General features: G+C 36.4%; 2 protein-coding genes across 3 annotated transcripts in view; one reads left to right on the top strand and one right to left on the bottom strand.

Moving 5' to 3' along the window:
* The window catches only part of rxrab (retinoid x receptor, alpha b), a 60,569-nt gene that overhangs the window by 21,956 nt on the left and 10,618 nt on the right, over window positions 1-27,995 (top strand). Inside the window, exons 3-6 of the mRNA XM_079417399.1 lie at window positions 11,674-11,939; window positions 18,272-18,422; window positions 18,988-19,167; window positions 23,785-23,948. Coding sequence (XP_079273525.1) covers window positions 11,674-11,939; window positions 18,272-18,422; window positions 18,988-19,167; window positions 23,785-23,948 — 761 coding nt within the window. The remainder of the gene's footprint in view (window positions 1-11,673; window positions 11,940-18,271; window positions 18,423-18,987; window positions 19,168-23,784; window positions 23,949-27,995) is intronic.
* Window positions 1-27,995, bottom strand: part of LOC306870239 (mucosa-associated lymphoid tissue lymphoma translocation protein 1-like) — a 1,002,100-nt gene that overhangs the window by 973,267 nt on the left and 838 nt on the right. The gene's annotated exons all lie outside the window — the stretch shown is intronic.

Below are 27,995 nucleotides of genomic sequence, written 5' to 3'. Positions count from 1 at the left end.
CTGATTAATATGTAGCATATTAAAGAAAGCTAGTCTTCAGTGCAATCACTCATCCGCATGTTTAGGCGGGATTGTGTATCTCAGGAGTTTAACATGAGGACTTATGTAAATATTGTGGTTCAGAATGCATAAAATGTGTGGTTGCATCAAAATGACCATCCCAGAAGTTCACAGCAGCTGTCATTTCCACATCTGGCATAAATCTAAACAGGTTCCTGTAACTCCTAGCGAGCAGCCGCATTTGAAGTGTTAAAGAATGCTATAATATGGCTTTTTCTCTCTGGTTTGTGCCCGCCATAATTACAGCCTTTTGTTTCAAGTTCAGAGAGAGCCAGCAGAACAAAGAATGGGATGCTGAGAAAAGTAGGCGAAGCTCCAGAAGCAAACATAGCTCAGCTTCTCTCCAGAACTTTTGTGATGTGGTGATGGCCCTAATTCGGAGGCTTCATATTACTAGCTTGCTGTAGAAAATAACTTTACTGGAAGGTGCAGGGAGAGCTGGGAACGAAGGCCGATATGTATTTCAGCTCCATACGGTTCACTTAAAACACACTGACTGAGTCAGAAAGCGCTAGTGAAGAGGCTACACAAAGCCAGCCTTGTGCTGTAGTTGCTCTTTGAGGAAAACAGACTGAGTGTGAGAGGGAGAAAGACAAGAGAGTGGAGGGATGGAAAAGATTATCCATTGGAATGTCTGGGCTGACCTCAAATGGAGCGGACGGGCCCGGCAGCCAATAAGATCGTGCTGCTTAGTGCTTCGGCTAATTTCTTCCTGATGATCGAGGCAGTTGTCTCCATAAAGCAGACGGAGGTGCTGCAGCGGGCTGAGCTAACATCACATGTGTAATGTGTTGGATGATTCAAGTGACAGATGCTTATGAGGGAAACAAAATATTTGGCTGCATTTGAGATTTGCAAAAAAAAAAAGTTGTAGTCGATGATGAGCTGAGCGGCCTCTCAATGACATGAAAATGAAAATAGTTCAGCACAGCGTTGATCATTTATTATTGGGTGTTTCTTCAGCTAGGGGCACTTTTGTGCTTGGGAACAAGTCTCTTGAAACTTTTCACACTCACACCAGTTTTTTTTTTCTTTTTTTTTTCAATTTGTCTTCTCACAATAATAGACATAGATTATAAGACAATTCACTTTTGCCTTTTTCTTTTCTAAAAGTCATGGTTATTCATTTCCACCATACTGTTTTTTCCAGCATTTTATCATGTTTCAAATTATGTATTATGTTTAAAATGTGTAAAAAAAAATCTATAAAATAAAATAGCTGGCTTCTTTGTCTTGCTAAGTGTACATTCATAGCTATAATTTTATGTATGCTAAATACACACAACTAAATAATAATTTAACAATTTTTGAATAATTTGACAAAGATTACAGCTTGGAAATGATATGCAACATAAATATTCTTAATATTAACCTATCACATATCACATGTTTTATCTCAAACACATCATTGACATGGTTGTCACTTTTGTAAACAAGTACTCCAACATCTGGTAAAAATTTGATTTCATATTTTAAACAGTATATATATATATATATATATATATATATATATATATATATATATATATATATATATATATATATATATGTGTGTGTGTGTGTGTGTATACTCTACATACTGTATATAAATATATATATACACATATATCGACTGTTTAAAAAATAAAATCACATATATACATATATATATATATATATATATACTGTATATAGTTATTTAGTTTTTTATGAAGTTTTAATTTTTAGTTTTAGTTGATTTATTTTTGTTTATTTTTAGTACTTCAACACAAATAAATGAAAATCAAAAAATGTTGCCTTTATATTTCAAACAATGAAAAAGTTTTTTAGTTTTAGTTATTGATAATAACATTGCATGAGGCACAGTCATAATTTGCATTGAAATTATAGCCTATGTATTTGTATGAAATGATAAATTATGTTATGTTTATTTCATTCTCATTGTTGATTGTCATAGTTTAAAATATGTAATAATGTTTTCTGTTTAATGTTTGAAATTGATTGAAAAACAAGAATAAAACAATAACAATTCATACAAAAATTTGTAAAGTAGCAAAAATAAATTATGATAGAATAATAAAATAAGACAACAAAAATTAGTTTTAAAAAAAATCATAAAAATACGGCTAGTATACGGCTAGTTGGAAGAAATACATGAATCTACTCAAAATCAGCAGTTTCCATTTAGTGCAAATCTCAGTGAGTCAGAATTATGGAATTAGACTGAATATCCAATCTAATTTCATAATTCTGATTTGTGGATATGGTGCACACATGGTATTGAGAGGAGCGGCTAACGGCACAGAAGCTGGAGGGAAGCTATCAGTCCTGGAGCTGTATCAGCTGAGCTCTTTATCTCTCTGGCACAGTCACAATGAAATATTATCTCATTTCTGACATCCCACTGTTAAACTGCACCTATCACTTTTTTTTAAACTTCAGTCAAAAGGAAGATTGAGAAAATTAACATTATCGGCAATACAAATCACTCATCTGTATCAAAACAATAGAGTTTTTCATTGTGAATTCTTGCTCTTTTTGCTCTGAGAATCTGGGAATAGTTTCTCTTGATCTTTTAACAAGAGCAATGTGACAAAGGCTTTTTTTCAGAAGACTCTTTAGTGACTTATATTGGCCTTTTCACAGGACATTGATGGTTTGTGAGAATTTAATGCACATGCCTCCCCCCAAAACAGCTTATTGGGCTCAGATTGGCAGACACACAGTATAAACTCCAGTTCTCAGGGCACCAGGCCAGACATCCAGTCCCACCGGTGATTGTGCAATAGTGTGTGTGTGTGTGTGTGTGTGTGTGTGTGTGTGTGTGTGCGCGTTTGAAACCAAAAAGTGGGGCAGCCTGAAGTCTTACTGCAGGGATACACTGAGAGAGAATGACAGGATATCTACTGTCCCGATTTAAAGCAGAAAGAGAATAAAGAGATCTGTAGAGATGATGGTCTATTGTCAGGCATGGAAGGAGAAGCTTATAATCTACAGCACACTTCAAATCAGCAGACATGAATCTTTTATTTGTTGCTGATGGAAGTCATGCGTTATACTCAAACCTTAGGCTGTATGTGTTTATTTATTCTTCATTTGTTCCTCTTTTTATTGGTTAATTTGATATAATGCAAGAATTAAGAGTTAATTAAATTTCAGTCTTTTAGAGATAAAATATTATTGTAAATGTAGTGTAAAATTGTAATTCTTATTTCAATAATTTTTCACACATTATTGTTATTTTAGTATCACTCATATAATATGTCAGATTGAATTTTTATATTTACATTTTATGTTTTCGTTTTAGTTCAAGTTTTATTAATTTTGTTGTCATTTTTCCATCTTTTTTATATAGTTTTATTAGGTTTTAATTTTTAGTTTCTTAAGTTTTACACTTTGAAGAAAAACTATTTTTGACAGACTTTTCTGAGAGTGTAGTTATTTTCATATTTCAAGTCAACTAAATGAAAATGAGCAATGTTGTCATGGCATCTGTCTGAAATAAAATAAGTTTTAGGGTTTGCACACACACACATACTCACACACACACTTTAATTTATTAATTTAATTTATTTACAATTTTAATTTAATTTAATTTATTCATTTAAATACATTAATCATGATTGGACATTTTAATAGTATTTTTTTTATCTAATCTAATCTATTAATTTTTATTTAACAAAGCAAAATTTGTATATTCCAAAATATCCATTCTGGTACACGTACCCCAGTTTAAAAATCACCAGTTTAGTCTTATCTTATAAAAATCTTCAAACAGTCAAACCAGACCATATTGTGGTCTGTGATCTATTCAGACACATTGCCACTTGTATGTTTACTGTGTCATTTCGACTAATACAGTGCTCTCTCACTGGCCCCTGGACTCCTGCGAGCAGTTCTCTCCATACCGGCAGTTCATATCTGTCCATCTCTGTGCAAACACATGTAGCCGAGTGTGTCAGATAGCGCTGGCTCAATCTCACAGGTGGCTTATAGAGAGCGAGCTTTCTCCCTGCGCTACAGAGACGCTTATCTGATTGTCTCATTCACTCTAGTCTTGTAGTGGAAGCTGATAACATGAGTTTCAAGGACCAGCTTCCCATGCCCTGAAATCACACAGACATTGGAGCTATGCTGTTCCTGTAGCCTGTGCATTAGCATGGTTAGCATGAAGCATGCGTTTCTGCAAATAATATAAAGAAAATGTTTTGTTTAACATGCCAACACCATAAGGACAGCAGATGCTTGGCCTGATATCTGGCACAGTCAGCAAGAGCTTTAAACAGGTGCATCACCTTGGGCTCTGCTGCTTATATTAGCTCAACTAAAACAATCTGCTCTGACTTCAGAAATGTGCAGCAGCTTCCTGGATCAAGATCCTTGGTGGTACCAGGACAGTAATTATTTCAACCAATCAGATTTCAGGACTTGGGCAGAGTCATGAACACAGTTCCCACACAGTTTGTGCTATGAGCATTTTTGATGAAATCCAAGAGCTTTCTATCCCTCCATAGACAGCAAGGGTACTACCATGTTCAAGGTCTAGAAAGCTAGTAAGGACGTTATTAAAATAATCAATGGTTTGACAAACAAATTTAATGAATCTACGAGAATACTTTTTGTGTGCAAAAAATAAAATAAAAACACATTTCCTTGATAATTTGAAGGGATAGTTCACCCAAAAATGAAAATTCTGTCATTATTTACCATCATGTCATTCCAAACCTGTATGACTTTATCTCCTCTGATAAAGATACTTTAAAGGTTATTGGGAACCAAACAGTTTTGGTGGCCATTGACTTCCATTATATGTAAAAAAAAAATAAAAAAAAAACACTAAAATATTTATCAAAATATCTTATTTCATGTTTGACAAAAGAAAGAAAGTTATACAGGTTTGGAATTCCATGAGGGTGAGTAAATGATGACAGAATTTTCATTTTTGGGTGAACTATCCCTTTAAGTCATTGAAAAGAATGTATATGAAGTTTTTCTTAAACCATTTACATTTACATTTATTCATTTAGCTGACGCTTTTATCCAAAGCGACTTACAATTGCTATATATGTCAGAGGTCGCACGCCTCTGGAGCAACTAGGGGTTAAGTGTCTTGCTCAGGGACACATTGGTGTCTCACAGTGGATTCGAACCCAGGTCTCTCACACCAAAGGCATGTGTCTTATCCACTGCGCCATCACCACCCCAGTAGATATTTTAATATTTACTAACATGTACTGTTCAAAATAACAGTTCATGTCCAAAAAAAAAAAAAGAATGACATTGGTTAACGTTTAAGAAAGTTTATTTTTTTCTTTCTGCAAAGACTCCTTGTAAAACTTTTTATGTCTGCAGGCTTTGTGGATATCAAAAAAGTCCAAGTATAGTCTCAAGTATAGTAAACAATGAGTCTAATTCAAGTTTACAATGAATTTGTGGACTACCAGTCTTAAGTCACCATCTCTGCCAACAAAAGTTGTAAACTCTTGGGAATCACTGTGGGAAGTTGGCGTCTTTTAATATGTTGATTGCTATTAGTCATTCACATATGAAATTTCTCAGTGATACTGAATCAGATGAAAGCAGTAAGATTTATATCAAGCACCCAGTTGAACTTTTTCATGAAACATTTTTAGGCTGACCACCTTGTCATATACGTGATGTACTGCCTCTGTCTGTCAGTTCTAGATAAAAGCTTGTTTAAAATGAATTCTCTCTGGAACTGAGATTGAAACATTATGGCGATCGTTTCAAATGAAAACCCAGAGGGGGAAAGAGGATCATGAATATTTCAGATATCTCAGTGGCTGCCTGTGGTTTATACCACCAGACAAAAAAATGCAAATGCTGATGCATAGAGATCATCAGATCATTTTTCATTTTCTTCTCTGAACAGAATGAGAAGTGTTGTAAATCATGCGTCTTGTTTATCTGTTTAATTTCAGAGCAAGTCATCACATTTTTGGCATTCGTCATGAAATAATCCGTCAATAATAGTTTTGAATGAATTCAAAGGATTTTGTGTCTCAACCGGGATTAAACCTGTAGAGGAAATCCTGGATGTAAAGTTTCAAAATATTTATCCTGTCTTTGTTCAAGGTTTTCATTAAAAGTGACAGCCGGAGATGAATCATATAGATTAGTTACTATGCTTTCTGTTATTCACCAAACTGCTTATTTGGCATTATTCACCACCATGAGCAACTGCATATTTCCTTTCCTGATTATCTGGTGATTTTGAAATGGTTGGATGAATCTTTAGTCCAGACTTGTACAGTATGTCACCAAATTGGCAGTGTAATTAATTCTCAGTGGGTTGGATAGTCTGATAATTTGTCTGCAGCATATGTGTATGTGTGTGCGTATGAATATATGAAAGTGTATGTGAGCGTATATGTGTGTGGGAGTGAGAAATGGTGTGAGTGAGCATGTAGTATTACTGTATGTTGACTAAATGTCCTTCCTGGACCTGATGGCCACACGCACTGTTTGAGTAGATCTGTGAAGATCTGTGAAGGAAGACGAAACAGAGAGGAGAAATAAGGTGCTCAGGAAGCATCAGACTAAGCACATTAGCGAGGGTTTGATTTAAACACTCTGTGCTGATTGAATGTAGGAAGCCACGAAACCAATCTCTTCCTCTATATTCAAATGACTCTGCAGCACTGCCAAGCACAGAGTGAATTGAAAACAGACTCATCTGGGTTGTTTATGACTGATTCACCACGCTTTTAGCTCAAGTGTCTTGTTTTTTACCTGTTTAAAAAGATCAGTACGTAATCATCTTTGGAGTTACCGAGTGTTGACCTCATCAACAATACTGAGTCAATAATTACTCATCACCGTGCTTTTTTTTATTAATAAGTCTCATATGTAGGAATATGGATTTAAACAAACCCGTAGTATAACATTGGCAGATGACGAGCTGATGATAAAACAGGTGAATAAATACCATATGGGCTTGCGTTTAAGAAGGCACCAAGATGTCATAGAGAACATAGAGAAATACTCCAGAACAACCATCCATAACTGCATAGCAGCACATTAAAAAACACTCAGTACGCCTTAGCAACAACCTGGAAATAACCAACATTGCAGTGGTGAGTATACAAAAAACAAAACAAAAAAATACACAAAACATAACATTTTCTTAAAGGGATCCCTGGGTATTAAGACTTGTATGGCTTAATATAATGTAAATGGTGTCTCTTATTGAAATATGTTGTAGAAAACCCATTAAAGATTTATGTTATTTTAAAAAATCACATTGCTTACATATTTTGGACTATGGGGGATGCCATTATTCTGATGACGTAAAATGGTTGCACTCGGTGAGCTACTGCCGCTACCTGTTGCTATTTTTACCACAACACATCTCGGAATAGACAACTCGGAAAATAAAATACTGATATGATGACCACAGCTACTGAAAGAGCTTACAGGAAGCGATGGATATAAGTATAGGTTTAAACCAAATGCTGTACCATTGATTTTTCCGCACAAGGAGTCTAAACGCCCCAGATATGGAGGGAAATCCGCGCTGAGAAACTCCTCTAGCGGGCCGCGCTTCATGATTAGCATCGGCATGTTTTTACATCCTAACAGATGGCATCTAGCGTTTCTTGTCTCAGCCGTTTGTAAGCTCTTTCAGTAGCTGAGGTCTACTAAAAGACTCAAAGGCATCAGGGCTAAAGTGGAGAGAAAAAAGAAACGGGTCTTTAGGAAGTTTTATTCGTCCACAGGCATCTTCCCATTCTCATTGCTAGGAAAGCAGTGAAGGCTTACATTGCTTCTCTTGTTGCCCTTCGACTGAAAATTACAACCAAAAGCCACACAATGTGGTACCGTATCAGTATTTTATTTTCTGAGTTATGTATTCCGAGTTGTGTTGCAGTAAAAAGCCAAAGACTATAGAAATAAGTGCCAGCAGCTCACCGAGTGCAACCATTTGACATCATCGACGCAGAATGTACTGTGCACATAAAATAATGGCGCCCCCATAGTCCAAAAACGATATCGATTTTTTTTTTAAATAACATACATTTTAATAGGTTTTCTACTACATATTTAAATAAGAGACATAATTTACGTTATATTAAGCTATACATGTCTTAATACCCGGGGATCCCCTTAAGGAAATATCAAGAAATATATAATGCTAAAATACAACCCGAATTCCGGAAATGTTGGGATGTTTTTTTAAATTTGAATAAAATGAAAACTAAAAGGCTTTCAAATCACATGAGCCAATATTTTATTCACAATAGAACATAGAGCATGCTACACCATGGTAAACATGCCGCCGTCCCAACTATTTTGAGACCTGTAGCAGGCATCAAATTTGAAATGAGCCAATTTTGTGCATAGAATTGTAAAATTTAAACATTTATTATGTTATCTATGTTCTAGTGTGAATAAAATATTGGCTAAATAATAAATAATAAAAGGTTCATATGAAATAAAAATAACAGTGAAGTCAGTAAATACACAAATAACTGAGTTTTTAATCTGGATTTGTAGAATAAAATAAAATAAAAACAAATTAAGGTTAAAAAATTCTCACTCTTTCTGTGCTTCAAATTCAGTAGCATTGTGAATTGTGATCTTGTGATTTATGTCCATGCGGTTCAGCAGTATGTTGTGTTGTGATGAAGTCTGCCTTCACATCATCCCTCATCCTCTGACTAATCAGGCATGTGCTCCGCTTCTCGCTGCCTCATTAGCGAACTGTAACAATGTTTTGCTCAAATACATTTTGCTTAGGCTGGCGGTATATCCTTATCCCCTAGTCTGTTTATCTCCCACCCTTGATTTACATTTCGGTGAGTAGGTGTTTGTGGTGACTGAGTAAACATTTTGTGTAGCAGTATTTATACAGCGGTCGAGTCAAGATTGTTGTGTTTACGTGATAAGACCTGATCATTTTCTTAATTGACACAGATAGTCTGCTTGTCTATATTAAAATAAAACAGAGCCAAAACTCAGGGTTGAGATAGTAATGATGAGATTGTGTATTCCAAGGGTTTAGCTTTGAAACTGGACATATACTTGTCTGTGAGTTTTTCCGAAAATTATTAGTGTGTTTTACAAGAAATTACTATTTCAGTCTTTCAAATTTTCATGTTTAATTAAATGTTACTTGCCATTTCTTTCGTTGTTTGTACATTTAATAGCATGTTTCTGAGTGAAAATCATCTCTAAGTAAATCCTAGACCAGATTTTGTAGACCAATTTTTATAAGTCATACTTATGCTGCAGTTCTCAGAGAAAGAATTTGAGCTGCAAATCTTGCTGTCAGCATGTGGTCATCTAAGGGAGAAAACCACAATTTTCTGTTCCTCAGAATAGCACAGATTCTCATTCAGAATTAATTTTGTGGTGTGTAAGTGTGTGAGCATGTGTGTGTGTGGAGATACACTTTGAGCCATCTAATGACCTTCCTACACACCTTGTTTATGATCTGAAATGTTCTTCCAGTGATCTGGGTAAAGGTGTGTGTTGATGTTCTATGTGAATGTACTGTGCCCACAAGTTGTGTAAATCTGTGGGCTGTTATATGCTGTGTTTACGTGTGTGGTGTGTCATCAGAGATGCATATTGTTGGTCATAATTTGTTGCAGACTCTTACTCTGTCGCGTAGATGGGGATGGAAACCAGATCAAAACCCATTTAAACTGTCCATTGAGGGCTCTCAGCCAGATCTTTGAAAGGAAACATGAGTCTGCGTGAGGTTTCCGCTCAGTTTTTTGTACTATTCAACATGTCCATTCACCATTTTTGAGTCTTCTCATGGACAAATGCTGCTGACAGTCTGCAGGGCTGGTTTGGGTTGGCAGAAAGAATTCCTGGCGTAAATCCAGCCTGACAAATCTTAAACTTACTGTAGCTTCTCAGATCCTTCAGTGGTTTGGTTTCACATTGTTAAGTGCATCATTAAAGGGATATTTCAGCCAAAATTCATAATTTGCTCACCTTCATGTGTTCCTAAACTGTATGACTTTATTTTTTAAGTGAAACATAAAATAGGATATATCTCAATGGTTTTTTTCCCAGTGGTGACTGTTTGGCTACCAACATTCTTTAAAAAAAATAGCTTCTTTTGTGTAGAAAAGAAGGAGGTTTGGAATGACATGAGGAATGTACATGATGACAGAAATATCATTTTTAAGTATAAATCTTTTCTAGGAGGATTTTTATATCATGGTAACATAATCAGGCATTTTGATAATCTAGTGAATTAAATATTTAGCAAATTAAAGATTCTCATTTTCTCCTTTTATTAAGATTATTCAGAACAAATGAAGTCTGTCATAAATGCAAAAACAGCTTCATTATTTTACATTCGAGTGGAAAGCAAGAAATGAAACAGTCAAACTAATATTATTAAACAGATTGTACAGACTCTAATATTCAATGTATATATGCACATGTTCACACATTCTTGAATTCTGCATTAATACAGCAAGTTTTGACTTATCTGGGACACATCCCACTGTTTTGTTTTGTTTTTTTTCGCATTTTTACATGTCTTCGCCATTCTAACTTGTTAATAAATACAAGCTTTTAACAGGACACATATATTTATCCTAGTATTTATATAAAAATGTATATACGTAAATGTATAACGTATACATGTATACACACACACACACACACACACACATATATATATATATACACATATATATTCAGTCCTATATGCATATTCTATAAACTTAAACTCACTGTAAACTTGTTTTAAGGTAACATCTGTACACAGTAGTTTCCATTTCAGTGGACGTTTCTCTAGACTTGTTAGAACGTGATATAAAAGACCCCGGCTGATTTCTATAGAATAACTTGATTGTGTTCATGCTTTTTCAATAGACACGGATAAAAATCATATTACAGACTTTCTTTTTCCGGAGAAACACGCTGAGTGACTAATGGCCTTCAGAATGTTTCACAATAGACAGAGTGAGAAAATAAGCTGGTGTGAGGATAATGTTACAATATGATATTTGCTGTGACACTTGAACATTGACCTTTTCTTGAGATGTGCTGCTGCATGTATAGAAAGATTGATATTGTTTTCATTTCACTCAAGGTCTTGTAGCTGTGGGGGAAAAACAAGGATGAGTAATTAAGCCCTCTGTGTTTTCTCAGCATATGTTTACTGTCTCTGTAAAGGGAAGGCAAGTTGTGGCTGAAGTCCACTTTGTTATGAGAGGAAACAGTGTCAACAAAACAACTAACTGTACTGTATATAAGTGCATATGGATAAGCAAACACATACACACACACAAACAGATGTACAAAGAGCAAAAAGAGTGTGTAAGAGTCCTCACACATAATTAGCGTGATTATACTTCATACTTAAATAGTGCTGTCATTGTATATATTTATTTAGTATAGATAGATAGATAGATAGATAGATAGATAGATAGATAGATAGATAGATAGATAGATAGATAGATAGATAGATAGATAGATAGATAGATAGATAGATAGATAGATAGATTACCACATTACTCATCCATTCAGCGGTTCTGTAAAAAGACAGAACAAAAACGCAATGCCATTGTTTATCTCACAAAGCAAAATATTCCTGAAATTTCCTGTGTGGGTTAACTCTTTTTTCCTCTCGCCGTCCTGCAGACTCCTCTGGTCAGCTCTCGTCGTCTCCTCTGAGCTCCTCCACGGGTCACCGAGGCTTCAGTAACCATCCTCTCCACCCGCCCCTGCTCAGCCCGTCTGCCATGAACTCTACCCCGGGTCAGCTGCACTCACCCATCAGCACCCTCAGCTCACCCATCAACGGCCTGCCCTCTCCTTTCCCCGTCATCAGCTCGCCCATGGGCCACCCCTCCATGAGCGGCCCGTCCTCCACTAGCATGACCTTCAGACCCAGCCTGAGCCCACAGGTAAGACGTCACTGTGTTTACTGTGGACTTATTTAACAGCTTCAGCATAAATTGCAGTGAGCAACAGCACCGAGTCCTATTGCAGATTCCTTCAGAGGCTTGCAGCTGATCAATATTTTTTTCTTGGGTGTGCTCGGGCTGAACTTGAACTGAATTTTCCCGCTGAATTGGCTAAACTTGACCTGAACTCTGCTGGAAAATAAAGATCTCTTTTACAGAGTCTGATTGCACGAGTATGTGATGCACAAAATCACACAGAGGGACACAAACATTTATTTGAATCATTATCTGCATTATTTAATCAATCAGACAATTTAGTAGGGTTTTGAAAATTAGTTTTTAATGGGTTTTTCTTGCTACAATGAGACATGATCATCTTTTCGGTCATTGCAAATGTAATTGATTTGGCAGGAGTGGCGAAGGCTGTCTGCATAACTCAGAGCTCAAAAATATCTGCTAAACTTTCTCAGCGGTGAAAAATGCCAGCAATTATAAAGTTTGGACATTCAAGGTCTTAAGAAATGCATAAATAGTTTCACTGCATTTTCCATATGGCGTACACATGCATATACACACTGTTTACCTCATTAATTTTAACAATCAGAGTTAAGTGATGTTTTGAAAAATCACCTCAAATGAGCTTTTCTTGCACATTGCAGTCTTCTGCTTATTCACAGGAAATCTAATCCAGCATCAGTGCTGTTGGCTTTATGATTGGGTTTTATTTAATAACACATAGTTTAAAAGTCTCTGCTGAAGCAGCGTTTCATTTGTGGAAAATGCAGCTACTTGTAAAATTTTGTGGTGTTATTGGATTTCTGTTAAATCCCTCTCAATATGAGCTGATATATCATACAATAAATATTACAGTTTCCAAGTGATGTAATTCCACTTTTGTATTATTATTGTCTACATTTGGTTTCCAGGAAACTAGCTTGGTTTAATAGTTTTATTTATTTATTTATTTTACTTTTTAAGGGTTCATAGATAAGAAATAAACATAAACACTTAAAGTAGGAATTTGTGCTCAAGTGTTTATTTACATATTTTGTACAGTTGAGTAAAATTAAAAAATGATTAGAGTGAATGCAGGTGGAATTCTTTCTGATCGTGTTCTTTGTAACATTTAGCTTACAAGTAAACATAAAGATTATTAAATTTAAATGTTACATTTAAAATGACTTCTTAAGATTTGAATACCAACCCTTGTGGTTTTTTACTTTACAGAACTTTGCATACTCTCATTAACTACAGAAAAAAAAATTGAAAGTATGATTCAGATGTTATCTTTTGCGTTACGATACTATCTAATATTGACATTTAAACTTTTGATTGTAGAAGAATTATGGAAAGATAATTCTAATGTTTGATATTCTAATATTATGCTGCGGCGCCCGGGGAGCAGTTGGGGGTTCGGTGTCTTGCTCAAGGGCACCTCAGTCGTGGTATTGAGGGTGGAGAGAGCGCTGTATTCACTCCCCCCACCTACAATCCCTGCCGGCCCGAGACTCGAACCCGCAACCTTTGGATTACGAGTCCGACTCTCTAACCATTAGGCTACGACTTACCCAAATGACCAGTAACGTATAACTTTAAATCTGTAGAGATAAGCGAGATGGATTTGAGTCAAACTTTGGCACAGTGAAATCACTGAGTGCCTGCCAGAGTCATTGGAGAATCAGAAAAACCATTTAGTGTAACTCAAGTCATGTCAAATAACAGCCTTTTATAAATTAATTTGAAGACCGTGGGGTTTTATCAGACACCAGATGGTATATGAGAACTGAAATCCCTGCAATACAGTTTATGATAAACCACACGCTATACTCGTTATGAACATGTTATTGTGAAGGGTTTCGTCTGAACATTTTTTTCCTCATATCGCCTCTCTCCCACTAGTAGCAAAGCGTTCAGTCGTTACTGTTGTACCCTGAAATGGAAACAAGTTCCCATTAACAACAAGTTTGGGTTGGCATAAACACAATGGACTTCATTTTTTCTTCCTCCCACCTAAGTTTCATGTCAGACAGCTTTAATTTGGCTACTAAATGGAGAAGGGGGAGTTTCACATTAATGGTGTTGCCTTAAGTAATGGCGTATGGGCTTAAGGAGAGGCGTCTTGGAGGTGCCCTGGCCCCCATTCATCCTCATTAGCCCCGTCAGAGTGCTTGATCTCTGACCGCATGGTGTCAAACACGGCCTTAGTGTGCCACATGGGCTTTCTACTTTTTATTGGCATGCTAAATGGGTTCAGAAGAGGCCCGGTTGGGGCCTGGTCAGGGCCCAATCGCACGGGAAATGAGCTGGCTTGTTAAAAACTGCAGCTTAGCCATGTGGTGTGTGTCAGAATGAAACTCTTTTAACACCCAGCCTGTTCATTCTCTTCATACACACAAAGACAGATACACAAATGACCAGTTAGCTTCTACTTTTGTCCATGTACTCCAGTCTTCAGTGTCACATGATCATTCAGAAATCATTCTAAAATGCATATTTGCAGCTCAAGAAACATTTTTATTATTATCAATGTTGAAAACATTGCCTTGTATTTTAGTTGAAACTGTGATAAATTTTTTTCAGGATGAGAAAGAATAGAAAGTTGAAAAGTTTAAATTTATTTGAAATAAAAGTCTTTTGTAACATTATATATTTCTTTACTTACATTTTGGATAAATTCAGTACATTCTTGCTAAATAAAATTAAGAATTTCTTCTTCAAAAACAAACAAAAAAAAGCCAACAACATCCCAAACTTTTGAATGGCATTGTAGTAAAATAGAGGATTGGAATTTTGAGGAATTGTATACTTGAGGTTTGGGATTTCAACAAATAAGGCTCACATTCACATTTTCACTCACAATTTCTTTGGGAAATATACAACACTATCTCACAACCAATTCGTAAGTATTTTACGAGGTGGCTAATTCATACGACCTCACTCAAACGTTTTTGTACGTTTTCTGTTAGGGGGAGGTTTAGGGGCAGGGTTCGAGGAGGTCATTCGTACAAATTCCTACGAATTTGCCACCTCGTAAAATATGCATGGTTTTTCCCAAAATAACAAAATAAATATGATGTAAATATGATAAACAGAGTTTTAATAACATGCTGTGACAGCAGCTTTCTGTCCGTGTGCTTCGGATGTGTGCACTCAGAAAACTGTATATCAGAAGTTTAAACTAATATGATTTAGAACGCATGATTTCAGCGCGATAAACATGATAATCAGAACCAAAACAGATGTTTTTTAGCAGGTACTAGCTGTAATGGCGCAACTCTGTTCTGGAAAAGGGTCAGGGAGCAGAAGCTCATTTGCATTTAAAGAGACATGCACAAAAATAGCTTGTTTCTGCTTCCACTCATAATTTTCAAAATTATATAATAAATGATCTGTGGGGTATTTTGAGCTGAAACTTCACAGATACATTCTGGGGACACCTGACACCTATATTACATATTGTAAAAAGGGGCATAATATGTCTCCTTCAAGACAAATATTATCATATAAAGAAATGTTTGTAGCATGATTCAGAGCACAGATGATATTTTAGGGATGTTTATGGTCAGACTCTAATGTGCAAAGCATCTCATGACTGTGCAAAAAAGCAACACTAATTCATGGACAGATTTAACAATTCTAAAAGCTCTACACTCACAGCAGCAGGCATGAGATGATCACATGGCACATGTGATCTGTTTTGTAACAGCTCCAGTGGGCTCTACAGTGTAAGACACAATAATAAAACTTATTTTCTCCCTGTTCATTATGTCTGTCTCCACTCTCTGGACATGCTACTTATTTTCATTTGGACGTCAGAGATGGTTCTCATGGTTATGAAAATGTCAGTTATTCACTCTTTCCAAGAGACTATAAAAGAGAGTGTATTTTCCCAGCCTGATTTGGCATATGTTGTATTAAAAGTTGTGCCACTTCCAAATTATTTCTACCAGAAGCATCATGCCTACATTTTTTCACATAACAAAAAAGGGAGTTATTATTGAGATGTCAAAGCTGATGTTTTCCACACAATCTTTTCTGTGAAGTTCAGTTCACTGAAGAAGAAAAAAATTGTCTCAATTTGAAACTATATCATTTACAATATAAAATGTGGTTTTGTTTTATTTTGTTTGATTGTTTTTTGTAGGTTTTGTCTCATGTTTTTTTGTTTTCTGCTTCGTTTATTGGTCTTGCTTTTCCCCAGCCACCATGTGAGGAGTTCCACTGGTTTCACCTCAGTTTAAACATATTTATGTTGCACCTCCAATTCCTGAATTTACACATTTGACAGATGCTGTTATCCACTGTAATCAACCCCATACCCTTGGTGTTAGCCGTGTTCTACGTTTTAAGCTACTTTTGTGTATACTTTTCTTATTTTATCTGGCTGGTAGTTTTTTTATACATTTTTAGGGATGGTTCATGATTACTGATCCTGGAGTGCATGAATGAGGGGATCTGAGACTATATTTCAGGGCTTAAAGTTAAGACTGTTAATCTGCTCTCCGGTCTAAATCTAGAAGCTACCGTCCCATGGCACTGGCACACAGAGAATCCAGGAACATATTGAATTACAGTTTACCCAAAATAGTGGGGGGATGTATGTGTGTGTACGCTCACGTGCCCCACCAGGATTTGACAAGAGCCCCCTTAAGATAGATTATGCCACTGAACAGGACATGTCAAAAGAGCCATGCCTGCTTGCGAAACGAATCAGACGGCAGCAGGTAGATCTGTTTGTGTGTATGTGTGTGAGCAGGTGCATGTGACTGTAAATCTATGTGCAGGTGTGTGCATTTTGGTATGTATCTGGGTTCCTGCCATTCCTTTACTATCACAATTGCATCGGTAGCTCTTTTGTTTTCAGTATGTATATACATGGCACAGTTTGCAAAGTACTTTGGGCTGAATATGCATTTAGATTTATTGTAATGTTTTGTTGTAACATTTTAGATTAATTCTTGACTCAAAAAGTAAGTTGTCAGGATCTCATTAAACAAATTTAGGTCACATTCATATGTTATGCCAACCTGTAGGAGTAAGAATTTAGGATTAAAGCTTCATGTTAATGCATCACATTATGTAATGCTGTCAGCAGTCTGTATGCAGGGCATTGATGTAATTTAGTATCTACACCAATAGTACTGACCACAGGTGTGGGCATGTGTTGTAAACCAGAAACATTTATCATGAGTCAGATTTTCTTTGATAGTGCGACACAATTTAAGGTGTGGAGATGCCAGGAGAGGGTTTTTGTTCAAATGAACACAATAGTCTCTAATTCTCCATGAAGCAAATCGTCATGCTGTCTGACTGTCTCTGAATGTGTTGACATTTCAACACTACTGGATATTTGAACTCTTGACTCATACGTCATGCACTTTGCGGGGGGTGACAAAAACTATAATTATTGTTATGTTCCGTTAGTGTGAATCATTTGCACTTTATTTGGTGAATCATTTGTATGTTCTCCTCACTCCAGGAAGCTGTACAGTTTAATTTATCTGCCTCTCAAGAATTACCAAAGAAAAACATGGCAAACATTCTTTCATCATAATGTTTCCTGTAGGTGTGTCTGTTGTGTCTTTCACAGGTTCGCTCATCTGTCATCAGTTTTTGTGACTTCAGTTCTGGTTAATTAAGAATAAATGCCATGTGTAACTGATTCTGTTCCAACAGGCATGTTGAAGTGGAATTATACACTACCATTCAAGTGTGGGGTCAGAAAGTGTTTTGCTTTCTATTTCAAATAAATGCTGGCCTTTTGTAGTTTCTATTCATCAAAACATCCTGAGAAAAAAAAAAAAAAAAAAACTTTCACGGTTTCCACAAAAATACCAATGAGCTGTTTTCAACACTGATAATAAGAATTGTTTCTTGAGCAGCAAATCAACATATTAGAATGATTTCTGAAGGATCATGTGACACTGAAGACACTGAATGAAAGCTGAAAATTCAGCTTTATCATCACAAGTAAATTACGGTTTATCATATTAAAACAGAAAACAGTCATTTTAAATAGTAAAAATATTTCACAGTTTTATTATATTTTTGATCAAATAAATGCAGCCTTGATGAGCATTAGAGACTTGTTCTTTAAAATATATTTAAAAAAAAAATCAAACCAGCCCCAAACTTTTGAACAGTAGTGTATACAAAAAAATCTGGAATTTTTCTTTTTATGTCATATATAAATTATGAGAGTTACAAAATCACAGTATGTTTGTTTATAGGCAGTAATGATCTAAGGGAATGTGATACTCCCATTTCTAACAGTCCATTAATTCAGTTATTAACTTCATAATGGTTTGATATCTTTTTATTTATTTTTTTAGCTCAGTTCACCCATGAATGCAGTCAGTAGTTCAGAGGACATTAAACCCCCTCTGGGTCTGAACGGGGTGATGAAGGTCCCGGCGCAGCCCACAGGCACATCCCTCTCCCTCATTAAACACATCTGTGCCATTTGTGGAGACCGTTCATCAGGTGACACACACACACACACACACACACACACACACACACACATTGGAACACGCATACCTAGATGATTTAAAATAATAATAATACTCCATGTAATTTGTGTATGTTACTACAGAACAATATAGCTAAATTATCACAATAAACTATGAGCAGCATTATTTTATAGTAATAAATTCATTTATATTTCCCATCTACTTACCAAATGAAAAAAGCACATAAAATATTAATTTCATTGAAAACAGTAATTTGATTGAAAATAGTATAGTATTAGTTTATTATATGAGAAGAAAGATCCCACAGATTGATATAAGAGCAACAACCATATAAAGTTTAACAGGCATTATACAATACTGTATAACCACAGAATTCTCCAACTGACCAATCAGAAACAAGTATTCCAGAGAGCTGTTGAACTTGTTAAACTGCAGTCATGAAATTGGACTATATATTCTGTCTTTCAGAGTAGTGTGTGACAAAAACAGATGTGGTGCTGTTGAATTATTGATATTAAATGTCAATTAAAGATAACCCTGCTGGGAAGAACACTAAAGCATGTGTCTGCTGGCAGGTAAACACTACGGGGTGTACAGCTGTGAGGGCTGTAAGGGCTTCTTCAAGAGAACGGTGAGAAAGGATTTGACGTACACTTGCCGAGACAACAAGGACTGTCTAATTGACAAACGCCAACGCAACCGTTGCCAGTACTGCCGTTATCAGAAGTGCTTAGCCATGGGAATGAAGAGAGAAGGTGTGTTGTTTCTTTCTTTTAGTGATTGAGCACATTTACATGCACACACCAATACCAAATAATATCGGAATTTGATCTTATTCTGATTATGGATCGGTCATTAATTCATTAACATGATCAAACAGAGCAAATATTCCAGTGTTTTGGCATTATCTTATTCTTAATATCTAATGCTCATTTTTCTCTTAAAGGTGCTTCACGATGCCATAGAAGAACCTTTTTGTCTAAATGGTTCAATAAAGAACCTTTAAGATCTGAAGAACCTTTTTGTTTCACAACAGGTTCTTTGTGGGGAAAGAAGGTTCTTCAGGTTATAAAAAGGTAAGAAAGAAATGGTTCTTTAAAGAACCTTTGACTGAATGGTCCTTTGTGGAACCAAAAATGGTTCTTCTATGGCATCGATGTGAAGAACCTTTTGAAGCATGTTTATTTTTAAGAGTGTATGACCAAATTAAAAGTAATCATCAATTACTATGAGACACAGGCAGTTTTGAAAAGTAACACATATTTGGAGGCGACAGATTCTTTAAAAGAAAATAAACATTAATCAATTCACAGTACAGATGGTTGAAAGCACTAATGACCTACCATTTGCAGTTCATTGCACTCCTGTGTGCTGTTGTCAAGAAAATGAAGGAGACTGATTAATGTGTTGATTCAATTACACATTTTAAGTCTAGAATCATCTAAAAGTAATTACATTAAATTGCAAGAGAGTGTGTTTCCTCTATTTCCACCAGAGAATACGGGGAATAGAATGTAGGGTAAACGTACCCATTAAGCACACTTCCATTTTTCAGATCAGATTTTAAAAAGAAAAAAATAATGTATTATCCTACTTGATGCCTTAACAAATTGATATGTTTATTACTATATACCTCCTGTAATTTCAAGTCAATCAGATCATTGCACTCTGAGATATGGGTCTCCATGGCTGTGTCCAAATTCAGGGTCTGCATCCTTCGGAGTACTCATTTGAAGGATGTTACGTCACAGCGCCGCGACGAAGACTGTCCAAATTCGTAGGATCCTTCAAATGCGGCCCACAAATACGTCCTCCTTTTCCCCGAATTGGAAGGATGGGTGTGGTGGATCCTTTCCCGTCCTACCTATCCCATAATTCTTTTCGGCAGAGCGTAATGGCGGACGAAGCGAGCGGTAGCGGAGTGGGAGAGGAGTTTCTCTGACAAAACAAGATAAAGTTTATGCTTCGGCTCAATGAATTTGTAGGAGAAATTAGTAGAATACTTAAAAACAAATAAAAATAGGCTATAATGGCTTACCTGGATGTGACTGTCTTGTAGTCTGATATAAAAAAACTCTCCGACAACGAGCAAAGAAAGTATTTAATTTATTTAATTGCTTTATTTCTTCCAAAAGAATTAAAATGAGGAGAATAACTCTTTGTTTGTCCATTTTCCCGCTTCTTGCTTGGCGCTGTCACGGTTGCTAGGCGACAGGATATGAGCAACGGGTAAGGGAGGGAACTGAAAGAAGGGTAGGCTGTCCAAATTCACAAACACCGACTTCCGGGTTTTGCGGACGTCGGAGGATCCCTCCTCCTTCAACCGGGTAGGAAGGATCCTAAGGAGGATGCAGACCCTGAATTTGGACACAGCCCATGTGTTCACACTGCCTGGCGGCCATTTTGAAAGCTGTCTGAAAACTTTCACCAAAAGAGGAGCCCCTTAAATGTGCGTTTTTTTTAGATGTTTAAGCCTTTATTTTGGGTAAGTTTCACTACTTATTGTAAAATTAAGAGATTAATGTTTAGACTTTTGCATATTATAACCTGGAACTTGGATGTGGGAAATAGTTACTTTAGATCCAAAAGATAGTTTTAGCAACATAGCGCAGATGCTACAGAAAAGAGTCAGCTGACTAGCTGTATAAGATTGTGTGCTACGCTAATATATTGCATCACAGGCTTTACTGGCTTGTACTTTTACATCCATAATATTACAAATTGACAGTTTATTGCTGGTCTGTCATTTTACAGTGCTGTAATTTTAAAGATTTCATATTATTTTAAAGTCCGGGTGAACCGGAAGTTGCTGCCAACAGTATTTCAGTGTAGTGACGTATTTCCAGCAGAAACGGAATACTGAACAGAGGGCAGGGTTTTATTTTAGCGTTCCTCCTCTCTGTCTCTCAATCACAGAAACCTAACGGTCGGAGTGATGTGTTAGTATTTTAATAAATATTACATGAAATGTATTAAAAATTGTTGCTGCTCCCATTAAGCTCAGTGTGCTCTCTTTAAGCTTTTCCACAGTGAACGTCTATGTAAATACTTCATAAACAGACTTTACATATTAACTGATGGATGTCACTTTAAGTTAAGTTAATCGATTTTCTATGGATTCTGTCAACTCAAATCCGCAGACTGCTCTGATCTTTGGCAACTAGCATCAACTTTTCCAGACTGTAAATCTGTGGAAAATCAGGGCAAAAATCGTGTAGTGTATTCCAGCCTTAAGAGAATATAGATAAGTTGGTATCCATTTAACAAGAGGTTTCACAATGAGGCTAGTTTCTGTGTTCATCCACATGATGAAAATGTTTTATTGATTTGCTTTATCTGATTTTTTAATGTGTTACTTAGCTGAACGTGGACTAGTCTAGATGTTGCTTAAATGACACTTCACTATGAATATATAACTGATCGACTTGAATGCCTTGTTGCTTGATTTTAGTGTTCTGGTTTTTTTTTTTGTGATTGACTTTGTACCTTCAAAAAATATATATTATTACAATTATTCTTTAAACATTTTCCTTAAAATAAACAAGATTTTTTAATGAAACATGATGTGAGCTTAATGGGAACAGGCATGTGCTTAAAGGGTACAAAAATGTACCCATTAAGCACAGCTGGACTTTTTGAATTGAATTATGTATATCTTAATTGAAATGCTTTTGTCATTTAAAAAAAATAAAATATTTTTGTGTGAGAGATTTATATTTTACTTTAACATAACTTTTTGTACTGAAACCAATATCTTGTGCACTAAAAATGTCTAAATTTTAAGTCCAATTTTAAGGTACGTTTAACCTATATGTCTTCATTTATTCAGAATACTATATGTATTTCAATATTCCAGTAGCTGGGAAGAATGCATTTATTTATTTATTTCTAGAATACAATTTACACATATATTTAGCAGATACTTTTATGCAAAGCAACTTACAAATGATGAAAGCAATTTAGCATAAGGATGATAAAAAAGTTTTGATGTTCATAATACTATCCCTCATTTTCTGTTTTTAAAATTTGGATCCCAGTCAATGATGCATGTGTGAAATGGCAAAAATTTTAAAATATTAATTTTTAAAAACCTGTCCCTTCAAACTCTTTTTAATATGTTCTTCTGACCTAAAGAAAATATTAAAGCTTTATCCTTCTGTTTAACCACATTGTGGGCATGTGCATTTCAGAAATATGACTAATATTCATTCTAGTAATGTGGTTTCCATCAAGGCACCACAAAATAGCACACTGTAAAAATAGAAAACACAATACACAACCAGCAGCAGTATATACACCAGTAAAACAAGTTTAGCATGTGGAAATTGATATATTCATTGTTTATATCTAACACAACATAACATGTTGCATTAATGGAGGACAGTTGTTTCCAAGTTCTTTATGTTGTGCTCTCAGTTTAGTTTGTAATCTGTTCACAAAAGAGTAGAAACAAAGTCATGAAGAGTAAGCCTGATATGAATATGTTAGGTCTATTTTTCAAGCTATTAAAATAGTCTAGAGAACAAGGCTAGACCCCCTATACTGAGGCCTCTGAGAAAGAGGTAACCTGACACACTTCTCCCCCACAAGTCACTCTCTCTGTCTTTCTGTTTCTGAGGACAATAAAGCTAAAATAATTTCCTTATGCCTCTCTCCTCACCTCTCAGTGACTCCTGGAGTAAAGCTTTATCCTTCAGCTGACCTCCACGGCTCACACTCAAGAATTCCCCTCATGATCTGCTAGCGGTTTCTGTCGAACAGAAAGAGAGTCATAAAACAAGGCTTTTTACAGACAGAAGGGAAAGCTGAAATGTACCACAGCCTGACAGCAAGGCAGATGGGGCTCATTTCCACCAGGTCTAGACCAACTGTGTGGTTTAGACCTGGCTCCCCCTCTGAACCAGGCCAAACATGCACACAGTATATGCTGTGTACATAACTCACTAAAATTCAAATACACACATGCAGACCAATATACTGTCAACCTGAGTAACCAATCTTTTGACCGAGGGACGGTTTTATGGCCCGTGACTTTGTCTGTAGACTGAATAGAAGCACAGAATCATGTTTGCTAGATTGCACCCAAATAAAATATACATATTTTAAAGAGCCGAATACATATTACTAATAACGTCACTACAAACGTAGACTGACCTCCTCAACTTTCAGTCCTCTGAAGTCAGTGAATAATGGTCTGGATGCACATGCAGCTCGATGAAAAACAGCCTGAGCTGTTTTTGTGGAAACGTGTAGATAAAGAGCAAACCAAAAGCAGCTGCGTGTTATTTTGCGCAAGGTCACAGTTTTGTTTGTGTATGTAACTGTACGTATCGCACGTGAGCCGTTCTAATTTTGTTCCTGCACGTGTGCAGCCGTTCAGGAGGAGCGGCAGCGGGCGAAGGAGCGGAGCGAGGGTGAGTTTGCGAGCTGTGCCAACGAGGACATGCCCGTGGAGAAGATTCTGGAAGCCGAACTGGCAGTGGAACCAAAGACGGAGACCTACGTGGAAGCCAACCTGAGTGCGCCTGCCAATTCTGTAAGCCAATCTCTCCCTCTAAATCACACTCGGTGACATTCAACTTATGGAGAACATTTGGCTCATCTGAAATGTGCCGTTTCAGAGTTACACTTCACAATTGCTCCTCAGAGAGCGAGCCGGGCTTGATCATTTTCTGAATGTCAAGTCTGAAGAAAGGTTCCAACCTGCCTGCGGATGTACAAAAAGACAGTTTTAAGAGTTTTGCAGCTGTCCAAGAAAGAATCAGATGCAGATTCGAGTATTTCTGTTTGTGAATAAGAAGGGCTATTTTTACAGTCCCACTCCCGGTGGATGGATTCGGCTACATAGCATTGCACTTTGGCATTGAAGGCCTCTATACAGACCCCTGGAGAGGGGACATACTGCAGAAGAAGCACATTGTCATGTCACTAGATAAGAGCTTCAGCCATTAAGCATGTCAGTTAGACACACAGAGGCTAGCGCTGTGTATATATTTATGCCTTGTGCACATTTGTCCTCAGTTTTGTGCAGCTGTAAGCTCTAAATCATGTAGAGGTCAGGGAGAAAGAGGCATATGCTTTGTCTTCCCTACTTTGTATTTTCAGATTGTTTGTTTTCCCCACAGTTGTTTTTTAATGGCTGTTTGTGCAGTTGTCCTTGAGCCCTGGGGAAGGTCCTGGTACATGAATCGGGCTCTAATGTATTTGAGTTCCTCTTGGGCTGATTGGAGAACTGTTAAGACATGATGATCTGAACTGAAAGCTGTGTAGATTAAGAGACTTTCAAGACAGGTGTTTATCTTCTCATAATGATATTTCAGTCTGTGGGTGATATGAACTCATGGATACACTTGATAAAGAAGTGCGCTTAAAGGGATAGTTCACTTAATAATGAAAATTTTGTCATCATTTACACCCTCATGTCGTTTCAAATGTGTATGACTTGTATGACTTTTTCCTGATGAACACAAATAAAGATATTTTAAAGAATGTTAGGTTAGTTTATCTTAAAGGGGTCATCGGATGCAAAATTCACTTTTACATGTTGTTTGAACATAAATGTGTGGCAGTAAATTGGCAGTGTTTGTACACATCCACCCTATAATGATAAAAATCCACACAGTGGTTTTCTATAATTCACATAAATTTTGACCCCTTTCTCATATCAAGCCGATCTCAGATTCTTGGCAGAGTGACGTTGTTCTGCACAGGCCCCTCCCACGATTGTTGATTGACACTGGCATTTTTCCTTAGACCGCCCTGAGTGAGCTGTCATCAGTCCGCCATTGTTTCGACCCCGGAGCAGATGGAGACAAGAATGTTTCCTAAGCGATTGAGGTGTTTTGTTGTTGGATGTAATAATGAACATGTCAATTGTCATTTACTCCCAACATCTGAGCTGCTGAAGACGCAGTGGATTAGGTTTATTTTTTTGAAGGGAATGCACCCCCGATCTACCTAAATGCATCTATGTTCGCACATATCATTCGTGATCCAGCCTCACCTATAGAAGAAGTGAGTATAAGGTTTTTTATGAATCTTTGCAAATCGCCTTTCCTAATAATGTGCTTGTTATCAAGTTTCGCAGCTAAAGTAAACAGTATGGCTCATCACCCCAAGGAAGAGAGGGGCGGGGTGAGCAGAACTCATTAGCATTTAAAGAGACATATAACAAAACAAGTTGCTGTGAAAAGAGCTGTTTTGACAAGGTAAAAAGTGTGTTGTTTTACACTACCATTACATTTTTTTAAGCAAAGTTACCGACTTTTCATTAAGACCCTAAAGAATCATATCAACCTGTGGAAAATGGGCATCCGATGACCCCTTTAAGTTCTATCATGACAACTCTCAGAAGATTTTATCCTGGTAATGGAAATGACAATGTTAATGTATTTGATCTTAGTGGAATTAGTGCTTTCCTACGCTGTTGCTGCTGAATTGCTGCTGCTGTTGGTTATTGCTGTTGTTGTAGATTATTGCTGCTGCTGCAAAGCAAATACAGGCACTGGCTACTGCCAATACATATACGGCGATACAGTGCTGTGAGTATACTGTAAGACATACTGCTGCTACACAGCATAAAAAATAACCCGTAATAGATCTATACAGGTGGAGCTGGGGAAGGTGGAGGGTTTCAGAAGAACTCTGAAAGCATACTGCAAACTGCTCTAGTGAATGTTAGCCAGATATTTAAATGTAAAGCAGTAAGCCTATTGGCTGCGTATGCAACATGAACCAATCAGCTTGTGCCAAGTAGTTTAACGGTATGAATATCATCAGTTTGCATTAACGACCCATCAGACTACGCCATTTAGGGTTCTTGACAGAACTTGGCATATGTACTACATTATAACTTCATTTTTACGTATGTAAAATGGCAAACATATTTAAATACTTGACAAAAATGTTTCAATAGAAATGATCATTTTGAAATTACATGTAAATGAAACTCCTACTTAAGTGCGTTAAAAAGCACACAAAATTGCAGTGATTGTGTTAATATAATATATATATTATATTTATAATATAAATGTGAGCTATAATACATTTTCATTCAATTGCAATTAACAAGCACATATGTGACCAAAAACATTGCATTCATTTCACACTTAAAGGCCCATTGAAGTAGTTTTAAACGCAGTATTATTCTGTGTTGACACAATTTCAACTGAAACAGGAAGACAGGGTGGGACATATTGAGCAACCCCATCCTCTTTTTAAAATAGCCAATAGCATTTAAGACAGGGCGGGACATATTGAGCAACCCCAACCTCTTTTTAAAATAGCCAATAGCGCTTTGTTTATATCACAGCTTGGGATAGTGCTGTTGAGCTCTGTTAAGCCGCATTTGACAGTTTATGACAGTCTAATAGATTACCCCTTTAGATTCAAAATGAAACTGTTAAAAAGTAAAACAGTGATTATAATGATGCTGAGTATGTGTAATTTGTAAAGTGTGTGATATATTGGTGAATGGCACCGTTCTTATCTCTTCTACTCATCAGTGCCGTTTCTAATACTGAGACTGTCTAACTGTTTCTCCTCCTAATCTCATCCATATTGCTATAAAATATAGCATTCTGTGTAGAATTCAAATGGGCAGATACATTTTATGGTCTGCATGACTCGCGCACGTATAATAGTGCACTACGTGCCAATCACCATACCAAAAGTACTAATTCTGTGAACTAGTGACCAATTTCAGGTTCAGTGTGTATTTATAGTGTATGGGGCAGGATGCTTCACATACTAGACAGCATTTGATTGGACAGAAACTTTGATGAGAAGCTTATAGATTATAAAGTTTATAGATGACCTTAAGCCTAAAAGCCAAAAAACTTCCATTTTGATTTCATGAGGACTTTAAGTATAATGTGTTAAAGTATATTATTTCTGTTATATGTGCTGTTTGTAAAAGAGTGATAAAGTCTACTTTTCCACAAGGGTATGTTACCACTAAAATGAAAGCGCTTTTCGCTCTGGGTGGATGATGATGATGTTTCAGTGATGATGTGATTTCGGCATCCTACTGGGACAGAATTTGCTCCACGACAACAGCAGAACACGCACAGAGTGCTCTGACATGCCAGGCTGCTGGTTAATGAGTGCTTGTTCTGATTGATTCTGGGCTGGACACTTTGGGTTTCTCAAGCAGAAGGAAAGGCTTTTAGAGAGCAAGAGTTAAACCGAAAATAAAAATATTCCATTGGGGGCAAATGACAGGAAAGATTTCCACAAGATATCTGCTCATTTTCCATTCACATCCTCGCTGAGTTTGACAGCCGAGTTTCTCTTGGTGATATGAATGCAAATAACATAAAGTAACATGTCATTTTATTCTTATTCCAGGCAGCATTGTTTGTTATTGTGCTCTCATTAAAAGTTGTATATGTCCAAAAGCATATTTGTGTAGAAATACACCACTGCTCAAAAGTTTGGGGTTAAAAGATTGTTTAATGTTTTTGAAATAATTCTCTTATATGCTTACCAAGGCTGCATTTATTTGGTTAAAAATACAGTAAAAACAATAATATTATGGAATATTACTACAATTTAAAATAAATGTTTTGTATTCAAATATATT

Source organism: Barbus barbus (assembly GCF_936440315.1).
Source record: "Barbus barbus genome assembly, chromosome: 5".
Classification (NCBI taxonomy): domain Eukaryota; kingdom Metazoa; phylum Chordata; class Actinopteri; order Cypriniformes; family Cyprinidae; genus Barbus; species Barbus barbus.
Note: the sequence above shows the minus strand (reverse complement) of the source record. Positions and strands in the feature narration are given on the sequence as shown.